Source organism: Stegodyphus dumicola, chromosome 3, assembly GCF_044657685.1.
Source record: "Stegodyphus dumicola isolate Sdum_Otavi_A_Nest chromosome 3, ASM4465768v1".
Taxonomy (NCBI): domain Eukaryota; kingdom Metazoa; phylum Arthropoda; class Arachnida; order Araneae; family Eresidae; genus Stegodyphus; species Stegodyphus dumicola.
In genome coordinates, this window is record NC_140770.1 from 24080775 (window position 1) to 24097619 (window position 16845).

Genomic DNA, 16845 nt, shown 5'->3' on the forward strand with positions numbered 1-16845 from the left:
TTCCATAGAAAGTCCTCCACGAAGGCATCCCTCCTCTTAGGCAGATAGCCCTCGAGGCTTTGCCATAATCACACGCACACATTTTGAAGATTTTATAGCAGATTATGAAATATACAATATTATATTGATGCAAAAATATATTTTTTACTCAATTCTGGAGGAGGGGGAAAGTGTTCATTTTCCCGTTTCCTGCAGATTCCTACAGTCTAGCATTTTCAAACCTAAAACATGATAACCCTAAGTAACATATCACCATCATTGGTACGCATTAGAGCAAACAGATCACTAGAATTTGCATATCTTCTATGTCTATTTGCTTCAATATTAAATCAAAGTCTGTAATAGTTAATGTGAAAGGCTTGAAATAAAGCAGTATGCATGATTGTTTAGAGCTCATATTAGCAATATCATTATTGTTTAGAGCCTGTTCTCTGGAAGTAATTTACAGACTTGCTGGGAATTTTATTAAAAATGATATACTTTTCTGTAGTTGCTGCATAAAAAGTAAAAGCCGTGTGTTGGCCATCCCTGGTGTAGGACGGTAAGGATAAAAATTGCCTTTCTCTCGACATGTTGCAATGCAGTGAATATAACTGAGCTTTAACTTCAAATATCTTGAGTTATACTTTGTGCAGCAAATGAATGACATATGTGTTATCCCTGTTTCATTCTTACTTTTAAGCAATTCTACTGCAGAACGTAGCTTGAGAGTTATACACCAGAAATATGAAATACTTGTCAGCTGGACTAACACCACAGATTTACACCAGTGGACAGGGCCGTCTTTAGGCCATTGGCTGCCTGTGTACTTTCCTAAGAATACAGTGCCCAAATTAAAAAAAAAAAATTCTTAATGATTAGTTGAATTTTTATTTCATACTCACTAAGTACTTATATGTGACAAATTGTATAAAAAGTATTTACATGTGACAAGTACAATGAATTAAAAATATTTAGTTGTGGTATCGCGAGTGTTCAGTTGTTGCATAATTTTACAGCTGCACCGCGCTAGGAACGGCCCCGACAGTGGAAGATAACCATATTCAAATCATGACAAAATTACTTTGGCAACAACACAATCAACTGGCTATTAAATTGCTGGTGAAGGTTACTTATCAAGTTCCTATAATTAATAAATATCCTTATTCAGGACTTAATTTCTAAACTTAGAAGTGCCAGAACCCTATGCTAAACTGTCAGCAAAGGGGAAGAAAAGTAAATAAATAAATAAAATGATTGTTACAATCATTAATAATTTAAAAATTAAATAGTTAATTAATACCAAATTAATTCATTATTATTTAATTAATATTAATAAGTATCGATTATTTTTAATTAATGATTGTTATTTAATTAAATAAATTATTAAAGTAATTAAAATTAAGTAAAATGTAAAGAGATAAATTAAAATTTAATAAGCGATTTGTAATACAGTTTTACTGCAAAAAATTAAATGTTTGAGATCAAATTTTTGTTCGGTTGCATAAAAGAAGTGCCGGAGCCTTCTTATTTAGGGCTCCGGCTATATTTATGATTTATTCCAAAAACTAAGAAGTACCGGAGCCAGGCTCCGGTGCAATTTAAGCTCTGTCTCTATTAACTTTTTAATAAACTTACACATTTAGTCATTATGAATATCTTAAACTTCCATTAAGTTATAAGGTTATTCTTGGTCTAATAATGGAATTTTAGTCTTATAACCCTAATATAATTATCACTTGAGATATTATGACAAAGCTTTATGAAAGATTTTAAAACAACCTTTTTATTTAAACTGAACTTTTAACAAAACAGAGCACGGCCTGAACTTAGAGCATAACCACGGCTAGTGGCGATGCAAATAAATGCGAACAATCAAATAAATGAAAAATGTTGATCAGTAGTCTAAGACTACATAGTTAATTATTAAGCTAGCCACTAATTTACTGGCACATCAGATTAAAGTATCGGTGGCATGAGAACACAAAGCTGATACTTTTAATTATACTAGAGCTGGAAGAATCTGACCATCCAACACAGATGCCAGAAACACTCTCTAAAGATCCAAAATCCTCAATTTAAATAATGGAGGTAGAAATAAGAGGAGAGGTCTTAACTGGTTTTCCTCGTGTACTGCCCTGAAGCAGTAGTGCACCTCTCGTGGAAACCAAACTATTCAGTGACTATCCATTAAGATCAATAGGTTTTAACATAATCGGCGGTAAACATTTTGTAATTACATCGTAAATATACATATAAATATATATATTTTCTTTTTCCGTAATACTTCAAAGTCATAAGTATGTAAAAAGAAAATATTTTAAAACAATGTTTTATTCTGAGCGGAATTAAATGCTATACTTTCCCAGAAAAGTTTAATTTGAATGAAATATTTTCACACGTTCTTGTTAATTACATTACAAAGAAATTTTAAGTTAATTTGATTTTATTTGGTTAATAATTACAAAAATTAAGATCAAAGTTTATTATAATACTAAAATCAAAATTATGCATTATTTCTTTCCTATTTACAGAGCTTCTTCCTGAAATACCTTCTCAAATGCAGAATGATTTTTTAGCTTCTGAGGCATCCTTTAAAAATCAGAGTTACTTTATAATTAATGCTCAGTTCAGTTAATTTCAAATTAGAGCAGCTGTTATTTCCATAGTAAAATACGTTAAATATTGCTACTGATTTCCATGTACTTAACTTTCTATGAGTATTTTTGAAACGGATTAAAAAAGTTTATTTTTAATATTGTTTAAAACTTGTAACTGATTTATTACAAAATGTAAGGAAAGAATTCTTTTGATACTTACAGTCAAAAGTCTTTAATCTGGACGTCCATAATCCGGACCTCAAAGCTACAAACTTTCTGCGCATGTGTCAACACAGAAATTATGGTTTCATATTTTTAATTGTATAATTTCTGCATGCCATCTTACCAGATTTAAATTTATGATCTATAATCTGGAAAAACCCCTAATCCGGAATCACTGAAGTCCCGACGAGTCCAGATTAAAGACTTTTAACTGTATTATATTTTTTTATATCCTTAATTTCAACAATGCATATTCTAAAAATTATTTTTTACTAATTCCTTAAGTACACATCTGTCTACCTCACTTTTATGTACTTTGTGTGTTTCTGGACAAGTCATGGACACTGCTCATCTGGACATGTGCTCTGCACTTTAATGGTCAATAGCCAGGCATTTGATAGATAAAATTAAGTACACATCTTGTAGACTGTGCTTTACAGCACTTTTTAACAGATTGCTTTCCAGTATGAATAATTCTTGCTGAAATAGCAAATAAAAAATTCCTGCTAAAAATTTTCAATTTATGTTTACAATTAAATGTTAAGGTTATTATATATTTAAATAATATTTATAATCATTATAAATTTAGATATATTTAATAACTAGATTTCTTCACAATAACGTTAACAGGGGTTTATGAAAGAATAAATCCTTCATTTCCAAATACATTTATAATAATTTAATAAATATTTATGTATTTTATGCTTTTCACAAGGATAATGTATACTCATATATTTAATATTTTTTGAAATGTGCAAATCTTAAATTTCTGTGTATTTACTATATTTTTCAAGTCAAGTAATTAACAGTAATGTAGCATATATCAGAATTTTTTACATATGAAATATGTATAAATTGAATGAAAATTAGATGTATTATTTTTTAATATGCACTCAAACGTCAGTTTTGCCTTGAAATTCCTCCATGAAGGCATATTTTCCTTTAGGCATATAGCTCTTGCATTCCTTACCTTATTTAAAAAGATTAACCTGACCTATGTGCCTAATTACAAAGTATTTAAACATCCATAATTTTATATTTACACTCAGCCATCAAGTTTCAAACTTTTGACTCAAAACATGTGTTTGGATACATTCATTATGAAATTCAAATTTTTTAGTAAACATATTTTCACGTAGCATTCAATACCTTCCTTGGCGATTATGCCCAGTTTAATAATTCTCTGATAATATAATAAATAACAACTTTCCATTTCACATTTAAACATTAATCTCATTGTCATCGGATCACAATCTTGATTTCCTTACTCTGCATAATATTGCTTCATTTTTTAAAACAGTTAAAACAACTAATTGATCTGAATTCACAAGTGCATACATTATACAAGTAATTAAAAATATATAAATTATACAAATTTTCACACTTAATACTATTTAGATGTAAGGAAACTGAGGTTTAAAGAGTGTTATATTTTTCAGAAATTTTGACATTTTAAATGTATCTTAAGGTATTTTTCATTTTTTACGCATAACATGAACATTTTGCTAAAATCTGTATTTTTGTTATCCAGTAGCTTAGAATTTCCTAAAACAAATTTATAATCAAAATCACTGTTGCAAGTTATTGAAAAATAACCAACACATAATTTTTACATAAATGCCACCAAACTGTACAAAGTACTATTATCCATCCAACAATTGAATGTTTCTTTTATGTAGAAGTGTCCCCCGTTTTCGATTTGTGTTGAACTGTCATGTGTGGAAAAAACACTATCAAAGAGCTCTGGATGTAAAAACAAAAAATACTGCCTCTGGAGACAGTAAGTGAAAATACATGCAAGATCGAAGTACTGTAGGCAGTTCAGGTAGAATGTTATAGCTAACATTCAACCTGAAATGGTCTTTACTAATATCTCAACTATGAACTAGCAATAAAAATGTTGCAAATTTACTAACTATAGTCTACTACTATACTGTTATGTTACATAATCCTTAGCCATTGAAAGGCTCCTCAATGATAAAATCACAAATATCTGATCTATTAAGTAAACTGCAGCTATGGCTCTTACAGTTATTTTAAAATTAGATACTTCTATTTAAGCTTCATGTCTATTAATTTCATTTTAAAATCCAGGTTGATGTATGTTTTTTAAGACAAAACACAGAGCATCAATGATAATTCTGAGCACCTTGTTCTCCAGCTGTTACACAGACAGTCGATTCATTGGCAGCAACCATCCAGTAAGATAATGTACATAAAAACACGTTATTCATGGATTGATAAACCTCTTTATTTTAGTACTGAGTAGTGAATCATGTTTAGTTACAGAAAGAATTCTTATACTTTCTTTGTCAACCTTGTCCTTGACATATAATATACCTCTTTTAAAATGATAAATTATCACAAATAATACTTAGGTATTATTAGCTTGACATTGTAAATATATTGAGAATAACATGATGAATATGAATGTCTAAAGTATTTATTTTTTCCAAAAAGTAACAGTTTTTTCAAAGAAATTGACTTTAATTTTCTTGTTTTCACACTATTGTAATAACAATTTAATGCATTTGTCTCACATGCACGACTTAATGATATAATTAAAATCTCTTGTACAGATGATGAAATGTCAATAGTTTAATTCATAGTTGAAATGCCAGTTGTAACACCAACTTATCACATAGCTGATGCAACAGAATGTGCTCATATGTGTCGTAAATAAGCTTTTTAATACACTTTAACGCATAAGCTTAGTATAAGCAATAAAGAAATTTCAGGAACAAATAATAGACACTCTCTATCATGGTCCTGTGATTACCTGCTAAGAAATAAACTAGCATAACGTATATTTCCTCATTATTTGCACATGTTTTAGCAATAATTTACAGAAGATAGGCATGCTTAATTAACAACAATCATAGGTAATATTTCATTATTTTTTAATGTATATAATTAATTTAATGTTTAATGTATAAAAAGAAATGAACTTTTTTAATGAAAAGTGCACTACTTAATAACTTTCATTAGCAAAAATTTTATTTTTTTATCTCCAAGCATAAATTAATTTTTTTAACAAACACCAATTTATTAATTGAACTGTATTTCACTGTAGATCAAATACAGATGTAATACAATTTCATCCATTCTCAACACATAACGCAAATTTCAAAACCACAAAGTACTTCACGTAAATAAACAAAATTTCACGAAGTGCACGGCAGCATATGCGCAAATTGAGATGCGCACAGGAGGATCAGATCACGATCCCAAAAGTTGCCTTCTCTCCGTAGACGCTAGTAAGATAAAGGTCTTCGAGCAGCTGCGCCAGGAATCGTTATCATTCACTGTGTCGGGAGACAGTGTTGCTGGAAACTTATTTGGCGACAACCAAGGAAACTGAGTATAAAAATCATTTGTTCGAAAATCAGTGGTGACTACTGAATCAAAGTTTCGTGTGTTAAATAACACATGCAGCAGATTGTTTAGAGTTTTGGTTGTTACTTTAACAAACTTAATTTAGGATGCATCATTAATTTCGGATTATAAATTTCGATTGATTGTTTTGTAAATGGTAGAATATTTCTTCCAATTTGATAAAAGTGATTTGCTATTATAAGCTACAGAGCGATGCATTGTTTTACCTCATTTTCAGAATCTGCTAGAATCATTAACTAAGCTTACTAGAATTTCATTTCTTGTTCAAAGGGTTTAATATTTTGTTGAGAATTCTGAAAACAAGAAAGACTTAAACCTATCGTCTGTTTAATTGGAATCTTATTTCCAATTTGTGATTTTTCAGCTTTGGAATTAGCCGTAGGTAACTTGACCATTTGAGGCGAAGCCCTGAATTTTTTGTGTGGGCCATTATGTTCTGAGCTTGAAGATATCAGAACTATTTACTGTTTTTTTTCTACTAGAAGCAAATCTTTAATTGTTACTCTAATTAACAAAATGTTGTTAAAATTAAAACTTTTATATGGAACTTGTAGCAATTTTGTTATTTTATTATTATTCGTAAAATATAATAATTTTGACATTAATTAAATAATTATTTACGTAATTGTATGTTAGCTGTATAAATATTCTTACGAATTTCGGATATATGTTAAAGTATTTTAGTAAAAATACATAAAATTTTAGGTTTTTTTTTTTTTTTTTTTTTTTTTTTTTGTATAATCTAACTTGAAAATCCAAAGAAGCGAAGCTTTCTCGGAAATACAGGGACAAGTCTATTTAACATTGAATGAATGTCTATATCGCTAAATTTGCGATATACTGCCAAGCTGGTGACGGATTTGGAAAAAAAAATTTGTCCCTAAGTTTGGCGAAAATTAGCCAAAAGTCGCCAGACTTGGCCACCTTTTGGCGACAATGGGGTTCGGTCCATGGATAACTGCATTTGGTATTGTGATTGAGTAAATATAATTAATGTAGATATGTAATGGTAACCGTATCCGGCATTCAGAAGTAACATTAATCGTATATGCTTTCTGTAATTTCGAGAAATGGAATATACTAGATATTTCTTGGCGGCCGGGTTAAACCTATATAAGACCAGAGCGAGCATTTGCTCTCAGTTCCACAGGTTTTCATATATCAGCAGCGCAGTGCTTTTCATATAATTTTCTAGAGTCGGTTTTCTTTCTGCAACATCTCTTTAAAATGTTTTTGATTCGATACTTTCTTTTCGGAAACAGCATTTACGTAATCTTCAAGATATCTATTAATTTTAGGAGCCATTTCCAAGGCTAACGTCTTATTCTGCATTCCGATAAAATCAAAACAGCAGTAGACGATTATATAAAAAATGCAACATCTTCATCTCAAAAAGCTAATGACAAAATTCAAATTGAAAATCGTTTCTATAAAGAGAGAACGATCTTCTACAGAATTCTCAGCACATTTCCCTCGATTAAAAGAAAGTATGAGTCTTCAAGACCAATAGCATAAATTTCATAGATTTATCCTCTAATTTATTGGGTCTCAATGGCTTTTATGCGAGCATTTGTTTTTTTCTTTTTCCAGCATTCTACATCAAGATATCTGCTTTCGTCCGGAATTAATTACAGTGACCTTTTCCACATACATCACCCTCAAAAACTAGATAACTTTGAGCATTCTTACTTTAATAAATTTATGAAACGTCATTCTTTAAAGTAGTATTTTAGAAATAAATACGTTTTGGCATTGACCTTTCCGCTTACAGCGAAGCAGCTAAACAGTATTTGAACTATTTTGCAAAACATTTGTCTTTCTTAAAGCATCCTGAAAAGAACGTATAGATCCATATTTGGTCCATGAAGATTTTGTAATTATGTTTTGGGAGGTCTTATAATCCTTACTTTATTTAGATTGGTTGAAGTACCCACAGCACAGCATCGAAAGCATTTCTTTCGTTTCGACTTAAAATGTGTGGACAGAAATTTGGAAAACCTGGCGATAAACCACGTTATAGGGGGAAATTTAAAAAAAAAACTGTTGCTTTTCTTGTTCACTAATATGATACCAGCAAAAGAACCTTTCTTGAAGCATTTCCATATAATATATTTATTTAAACTATACAGCGAATTGGTGAGTTGAAAAAGACAAAAATTTTAAATGTAAAATCGGTAATGAACTTCAGGCTATATCACATTTTTAAAATCCATATATTTTAAATATATCTCTTCTGTATGAACTTAGTAATATAGAAAATTTTAAATATGGTATTGTTTAAAAACAACAAAACATGCAAAAAATCACATTGTAATTTTCTGTTGTTGCCCAGAAACGATGCATATTTTTATAATAAGTGATATACGGTAATTCCTTAAACATGTGTTACTCCTGATACTGCTAGTTAAAGACACACGCAAAGACTTCATGAGAAAAGCTCGTCATATACGGTATGTACTGAGCACCACATGTACAGAAACGGAAATTTACGAAAAAAGATATTTAAAAACCTGTTGCGGATATCGTCGCCTTATTTCTTTATCGTAGTATAGGTTACTGATGTAAATTTTAATTCATATAAAATATTTAGTCCAAGCGTTTATAATTTCAGATTCGTTATTAAAAGACTTTTAAACAACAGAGTATATTTCACCTTTTCTAAGGTTTTATTTTCGTGGCTTAAGTCATCTTTGCAAAGTATAGCTTTATCAACAAGGCATTTTTTGCAACAAAGTCTGCTTAATCACTTGCTTCACACACTAGAGTGGAACCTGAAGACTAAGTTATGCTTTCTAAATTAAAATTTCGAGAGTAATGCAGAAATTAAGAAAAATGCAACGAGGAAGTTAAAAATCATTCCAACAAATAACCTACAAAAGTATTAAGAATTTATATGAATGTACTAGGATAAGTACAGAGAAATTTAAATACATAAAACTTCATTAGGCAAAATATATTTTTTCTTTATTATTCATCTATAAGACTTTCATTCTAAAACTTGTACTTTTAGTCCATAAACTAGAAATTCTATAACAGTAGAAACGTCATGTTAAAAGCTAAAAAATTATTTTCAGACGGGATATCATCTTGGAAACATTTACAGCAAACGCCCGATATTCATATGAGGAAAATGCTATTGGTATATTCTTTTTTCCTTCTTTTTGCTGTTAAAGGCTTTCAGCCTCCAAAATGAAAATATTGAAATACTAGTATTTAATAATATCAATGATGGGAAATAAATTAAACGAACGAATCTGAAAACAAGTCTTCTTCTATAAACTTCATTTTAGGACAAAAGTAGAAACGTAAAAGTTTCAAAGATACGCTTCACATATACACTTGTAGACATTAAAATTGCTACATTAGGAATGAAAGCAATAAAAATGATTGAAATTTTAAATAATATGGAGTCCCAAAGTATGCATAAATCAGTATCCCGAGTGTCCGTCTCTCGCAACAAAGGCAGTTGCTGTACAGCTGAACATTGAGAATTGTATTACGCGTATTACATGTCCCGCAGCTTTGCATCTTGAATGTGAAAAAAATGCAGTTAATGGCTGGTGGGTGTTGGGATGCCACTCTCTCTGCAACCACTGGCATATTTCACAAGTGCACATCAGCGTAGCCACTGAGGGAGGGGTTTTGAAAGTGAACCAATGAGCTGCTATTGCTCTTGTGACGCTAAATCTTCGTGCATGTGAGCGTATGTTGTTTATGTTTTAATTTGCATTTGTTTCGCAGTTATAAATATATGGCGTAATAGTAGAAAATCTCGTAGTGCTTTCGTTTTCTGAGTTTGATTAATTGCTGACATTTCACTTTCTCTATTTTTATCACGCATTAATATTAGGACTGTTGTTCACTGCATATTATGTGGATTAAGAGAATTCAAATGTATATTTTTTTTAATTCAGCTGCGAATGACTGAAAGTGTTACAATGAATCTAGTTTTTTCTTATTTCAGTGCTAGCATTCTTTTGATTTTAAAGTGTAAGATTCAGAATATATATGATCTGATTATGTCCATATTTAACATTAAAAATTATATGTGAATAAATTGAATATACGCGTTGTGAATACGATAAATTCACTCTATTTGACGAGTATTCCTTGTGTAGACAGTACATTTAAGAGTGAGCAGTTATTAAATGCGAAATTTAAAACACTAAATGTATGCGAATGCAAATTAGTAAAGTTCACTTTGAATAAAATTCTGCATTGGTTTACAGAACATCTTTTTCATATAGACTGCAATAAAAAGTGCTGACTTCTATTTGCATATATAATTGGGGTCAATATTTTTCTCATACGCATAGTTTTACGTAAAGATTGCATTTGGGCTCAGATGTTTATCACATATTTCTTTCTTCATCTTATTTACCACTTATTAAGTAATATTTCACATCATTATTTTTGCGAAGTATCCAACATGTGTTTGTATTTATTTCAACCAGTTAGTGAAATCTTTATAATTTCCTATAATCGATTTAACTTCGCAATGAAAAGTTTCAGAAGCAATCGACGATGCTTTAATTATTTTGTACAGAAAATTACGTGACAGAATATTTTCAACCATCTTGCTTAAAGCACGCGAAAGGTCATGTGACAGGACAGAAGTATTACTGGACAGATGTGCACTTGTGAAATATGCCAACCGTTGACCAAGCAAACGAACTGATCAAGGAGTCAAATATCTTTGTGTTGAGGAAATGTCAAAGAACGTGGACAGCATGAAGTCTCGCAATGTTATATTGGAAGATGGGCCTAAAGTGGCATCGAAGTTAGAGCACACTTGCGGTCATTCAAATACCAACAATCTAACGGTAGCTAAAAAGCACAGGATATTTGTACAAGAGACAAACGGGATGTGCACGCGCTGTTCCCCCAAAACATAACTCCAGTTGCCGAAACAGCATGCCAATGAAGAAAACGAGCTATTAACGTTCCTTCCCATCAGTATCTCCAGACACGGATAGGATCATTAGGATGCTGTAAGTAAAAGCGAGATTCATCAAAGAAGATAATGCCATGCCAATGGAGCAACCATGAGAGTCGCTGATTACTTCATTGTATTCACTGTGACTTGTGGCAAAACGCCAAGGAGCACTGGGGCAATAAGCGCCTTGTCGACAATCCGTGACAGCATGGCATTCCCCAATATTTGCGGATATTTTCTGCTATGCAACAAACATGAGTAGTTTCCTGACCTAGGACCATGATGCGGCTGTACGATTTGTAAAAACAAGTAAATAACATTTACCATATCGGAAACTGATGACTAAGAACATGTAGTTTTGTGTGGCCATTCTGGGTCTATCGAACTGTATTGAACGGTTCTAATAAGTTGAGTTTTAACCCAGTTGATTTCTTGTGGAGAGTTGTCCTGAGTTCTTGTCATAAGTTGATTTCATATTCAGAGCGAGCAGCAATCGGGCGCTGCGGTAATTTTACAGCTTAGTAGGATGGAATTCTCATGTGATCGAATTGTAACACGTGTTCGTATGATTTCGTTCTTCTTAAACAATTCCAACAATAAAAACAATGAATAAAACGCGATTTCCGAATAACAAAATTGACATGTTAATCTAAACTTTTATTTTCTTTCCAGATATCATTAGTATGGCCTGTAATGTGTGGATATCGAGAAACACTAAACATCTGCATATCCCATTCGACCTTTCATGCATGTTTCAGGTATGCTGTGCGCTTCATTCCTGATGCAGCAGTTTTAATGACTAGCAGTTAATATATATTTAGTAAGACCTATATGAAAACAATAACACGAAAGCATAAAAGAAAGCAATGTTATAAAAACCAATTAACATTTTAATGTGCATAAATCTGCAACAATTTAAAGTAATTTACATTAGTTTCATAGCGTTACTGATGGGAAGTCTTAAATAACGTGAATCACCTTCAACTGGAGCAAAGAACCACCTTCAACTGTATTCTAAAACTGCGTTTAATAACCAGGAAAAAAAACATAATGGTGCGTAAATGGAATAATGTAAAAGTTCTTGAAAAACTGGTTAACAATTATAAAATATTTGTCCGCCGCCAAAAGTTCATGTAAAAAGCCAAATATTCCGCCTTTATCGACTTCAGGAAAAACGTGAAAAAAATTTTGAAACATCTACATAGTTTCCCCATAGTTTAGAATCCAAAAGACAGAATAATTAAAAATTAAAAAAGGCAACAAAAAACATAATGCTGCATGCATCTTATCACGAGACACGATATGTATAACTTCTTAAAATGTGTATCTATTTGTACCATTACACTGGAGAAAACACATTTACTAAAACGTTTAGATGAAAAAAAGACCAAAATACGTTTTTTTAATTCTTTTGACGATTCTAATCCTGCGCTGTACACGAAGGATTAAAAGACACGTAAAAATGTATGAAATGTCAAAAGCTATATCCATTACTCTATGAAGTCTAAAAATGTATGAGCCACTAAAATCATACAAATATATGGGTTATTAATATGGTTTGTAATAGTAATAATAATTCGTAAGCAGCTGCTTACAAATGTTCACTCGTAGATTGCTTTAAGTTTTACAGATACATCATGCATATTGGTAAAATTGAATGTGTTGGACAGATTCAGAAAAGAATGGGGACTAGATTAGGAAAGCGAAAGCAAGAAATGAAGTGGAAGAAACTTAGTGACAGTAAAACTCTCCGTGGAAAAGATGGCCTTATGGATGATAATATAACCCAATTTTCAATTTATTATGGAAATGCTAATAGAAAACACTGCAATTCTGTAAGAGATATGCAAAAGGCAGTGTGTGGAATATTTTACCACAAAAGTCCAACCGACGTGGAATCTACCCGCAATTTTTGCCCAACAAGGGAGGATTCGTAGTGTACATATCAAACAGCGAGTGCGAGTGAAAATCTGAAATCGTAACAAACATAAAAATTCAATTCCACCAACTGTAATGGATGCTACCAAAGATATATTTAAAGATCTTAGCGTGCAATTATTACTAAAAACGTGTTTAGGAAGACATGCAAAGAATCCAAAATAAATCGTTGAATGCTTTGATTTGGAAATTGTGTCCTAAAAATTCCGGGTGTGGTTATAATAGTGTTAAGACAGCAGTGAATGAGGCAGTTATTATATACAACGATGGCCAAGCTAGGCGATTGCATACTATGAATGAACTTGGATACCGAATTGGTGATAATGCAGTCACGTTTGTAGCAAACACTGATCAACGTCATATTCAGTCAGCCGAAAGAAAGGCAGAGACATCTACAATTGATGCTCGCAGAACAATAAAAACATCCACACTTGTTGCAGTAACAGTTATTTAAGAACAGGAAGGTATGGTGTTGCAGCTGAGTGGTTTTAAACTGTTTTAGTATTATTTAAGAGAATATATATTAAAAATTTTGAAACTTTAAACTTTAAAAACTGGGTTTTTTTTTTTTTTTTTTTTTTATTGATTTGAAAATTTCAGGGTAAGTACATGATGATATTGCTGAAAAAATGCACCTACCCTTTCCTTTGAAAAATTAATTTTTAAGTATTTATATAATTTTACTTAAAATTTTTTAATCCTTTTCTGTTTTCTAAGATCTTATTGTAGTGTTAATATTCTTTGATATTTAAAATTTAAACATTTATCTTCTGATGTATTAATAAGAAATTCTGATGCGGATGGTTTCTGTAGATGCAACGAAGCTCACTCATATTGCATATTCACCATTCCTTTGTACACAGGACTCATCATGAAAATTTTTTCGGACTATGGATTAGTCAAAACGCTTTAGAAAAGATGTAATTACTTGTATCCGGCTTGATACCATATGTATTTATGTCTAAAATTCAACGGGAAAAAGCAACTGTTTCGGAGAGAGAAAACTCTTTGGGAAATATTCCAATTTGTAACTATTACTTTTCCCTGAGACCTAGGACATATATGTCCATCGCGTTCACTACATTAAATAAAGTTCAAAGAAAATTAGTTCTCTATGGAAATTTAAAATTTGATACTTAATTTAAAGCAAGGAATGGCAAACACTGTCAATTTGTTCATCTGTTGCTTGCTGATTGAATTCTTAACTGGTTAATTGAATTCTTAACTTATTGCTGAGTAAATGGCTTCAATGCATAAGAAATTAGTCTCTGTAGCCCACGTGAAACGGTTAATGTAAGTGAATCGCATGAGATTTTATTTCTAGTGTCTGGGTACATTCCTTATATATAGCATTTGTTTTACAGAGATGCCCGTAGCATCTTTACAGGATCCCAATTTCAACAAGGATCGACCACAGTAAGTTATTAATATACAACACATGTACTTTTTAAAATTTAAATTCCACAGCAAACGCGTTTATTTTTATTATTTCACTCATAAAATTTCTAAAGTAAGATGATTGATAAAACTATGTTTATTAATGTTTCAGATATCTGAATTTTGCAGCCATCGGTCATATGATTGGCCACGAGATTTTGCATGCATTTAATAACTTAGGTAAAGTAGTTATTCATTTAAATTATAATAGAATGTAATGACAGAAGTATATTAAATCATGCACACCAAAAATTTAAAGAAATAAACTGTATTACGTTAAACAATCTAAGATAATAATAATAATAGAAGCAACGCAATGATATATTACTAGGAAACTATACATCATATTTCATAAAAAGTTGCTGCAGTGGGAAGTTTCTTAAATTTTACCCTAAACATGTACTTCTGGTAACGAAGTTTAATAAAATCAGGTGTATAAATATATAAAAGTAGTTTACTCTTTACGGTGTGTTGGTTTTATACACATGAAAACTAACTTTATCTGTGGTTTCTGGAGGTCAAAAATGCTTATTAATAAATGATAAAAACATGCTTACGCTAAATTAGAAACGTACATTGTTTTTACGTATTATAACCAAAACTAACATAAAGAAAGACTCACTTGGAGTTTTTAAATAGTTTTAATTAACAAAACACAATTAAGATAAAACATTACAATTAAGGGCTTTATAATTACACATTTAAGTTACAAAGTAAATCTTGGGGAACAGCATCCTGTTTTCTGCATCCTCGGTTCTTTCAAATCACATTTAGGTAGAAGCTTTAAATGAATTTTATTCATTTTTTGCCTCAACGTTTAGCAGTGGGGAAAAGAAAATATGTGTTTAATGTTATTCGGTTTATCAAGAAGAACTAGACGCACTAACAGAGGCTTTTAATTGAATTAATAAAAAATTAACAGTTCGATGTGTTATAAATATTTGCACTGTACTTCAGGCACTCGCCCAACCAAATCATAAAAATCGTCTGATTAATGAAATAAAAGACTTATTTAAAAAGGCTCAAAGAAAAAATATTAATAAATTTACACTGGGTGAAAGTATACAGTGGAATTGTCGGAAATCAAAAGGCGGAAACCCTTGCTAAAATGGTGATGGGACCGATAATTTTGTTACCTAAGATTCCAGAAAAAAGATCATTACTGAAATGGAAAACTGGATTTTTACAGAATGGAGTTTTTGCTGGGAGTCATCTAGTAAGAAAAAAGAGTTAATGAAAAATATAAAGTTAAACAAGAAGACGAATATTACAAATAATAATATTGATATAAATCAAGTACTGACTAATCACGGACGTTTCCCGGCTTATTTTACGGAGTAATGATAAATATTCTGTAGTTCTATTAGATAAATATTCTTAATATGTGATAAGTTTGAGGACAAGCACTTTGTCTGCGAATGTACACTTACCCGGAGTGCAAGAGAGAAATATAGAAAGAATTTTAAGGAAGATTTTAAAAAGAACTGTTCAAATTTGAAAGATTTTGCAGAGACAATAATGGAGATTATAAATACCATTAAAGATAGAATTGGAATTCGGCACGGAGACTCAGATTTTGGAATTTATATGTTTTTCTTATATTTTTTTTTTCTGGGCAGTCCCACTGTTACTTCCTTAAACGAAGTAAAAAGGAAGTATTATAATCGCGAAAAGCTTCAGGCAGCATATTTCAACGAAAATACCCACTTTAACCGCTTTCGAATGCAATTTAACGATGTTTTTGCGTGATATCTGTACGTAAGGACAGAATAAAAGACTCTTTTCCTCCAAAAAAACTAAAAACTGCTTTAAAATGAATTCTGAAGAGAATTTTTCGTGGCGTCTGTACGAACGTATGTACATACGTGCGTACGAACGAACTTACGTACGTACGTATTTCGCATAACTCAAAAACGAGTAGCCTCAGAACGTTGAAATTTTGTATATAAGACTACTGTAACATGTAGATGTGCACCTCGTATTTTGGTTTCAGTCGGCCGCGCCAAACGTATATAAATATATTTATAAATATATCCACTCTGTTACACAGCTCAGTGATCTCAGTTTCTTTACTCTTATATGTTTGTAAATTGTACATTTTTTGCTTTAAAAAAATGATTAAATTATGTTGTTTTTATCGTCCGGTTAAGGGTTTTATGCCTTTAGTAAATCTGTATGCAATATTTTTAGAATTATCAACAATTTTAAAATTGTTTAAGTGCCGCTAAGCCTAATTTGATGGCGACCATTGCTCTTGTTTACATTTGAAATAGCTGAGTAGAGGATTTCTTGCCAATCTAGAGAAACTTAGGTTTGCAACAACAAAGATAACGCCTT

General features: G+C 31.1%; 1 protein-coding gene across 1 annotated transcript in view; it reads left to right on the top strand.

The window, feature by feature from the left end:
• LOC118203860 (membrane metallo-endopeptidase-like 1) overlaps positions 1-16845 on the top strand; it is a 95254-nt gene that overhangs the window by 58405 nt on the left and 20004 nt on the right. Inside the window, exons 14-16 of the mRNA XM_085812329.1 lie at positions 9272-9336; positions 14436-14487; positions 14621-14688. Of these exons, the coding sequence (XP_085668455.1) occupies positions 9272-9336; positions 14436-14487; positions 14621-14688 (185 nt within the window). The remainder of the gene's footprint in view (positions 1-9271; positions 9337-14435; positions 14488-14620; positions 14689-16845) is intronic.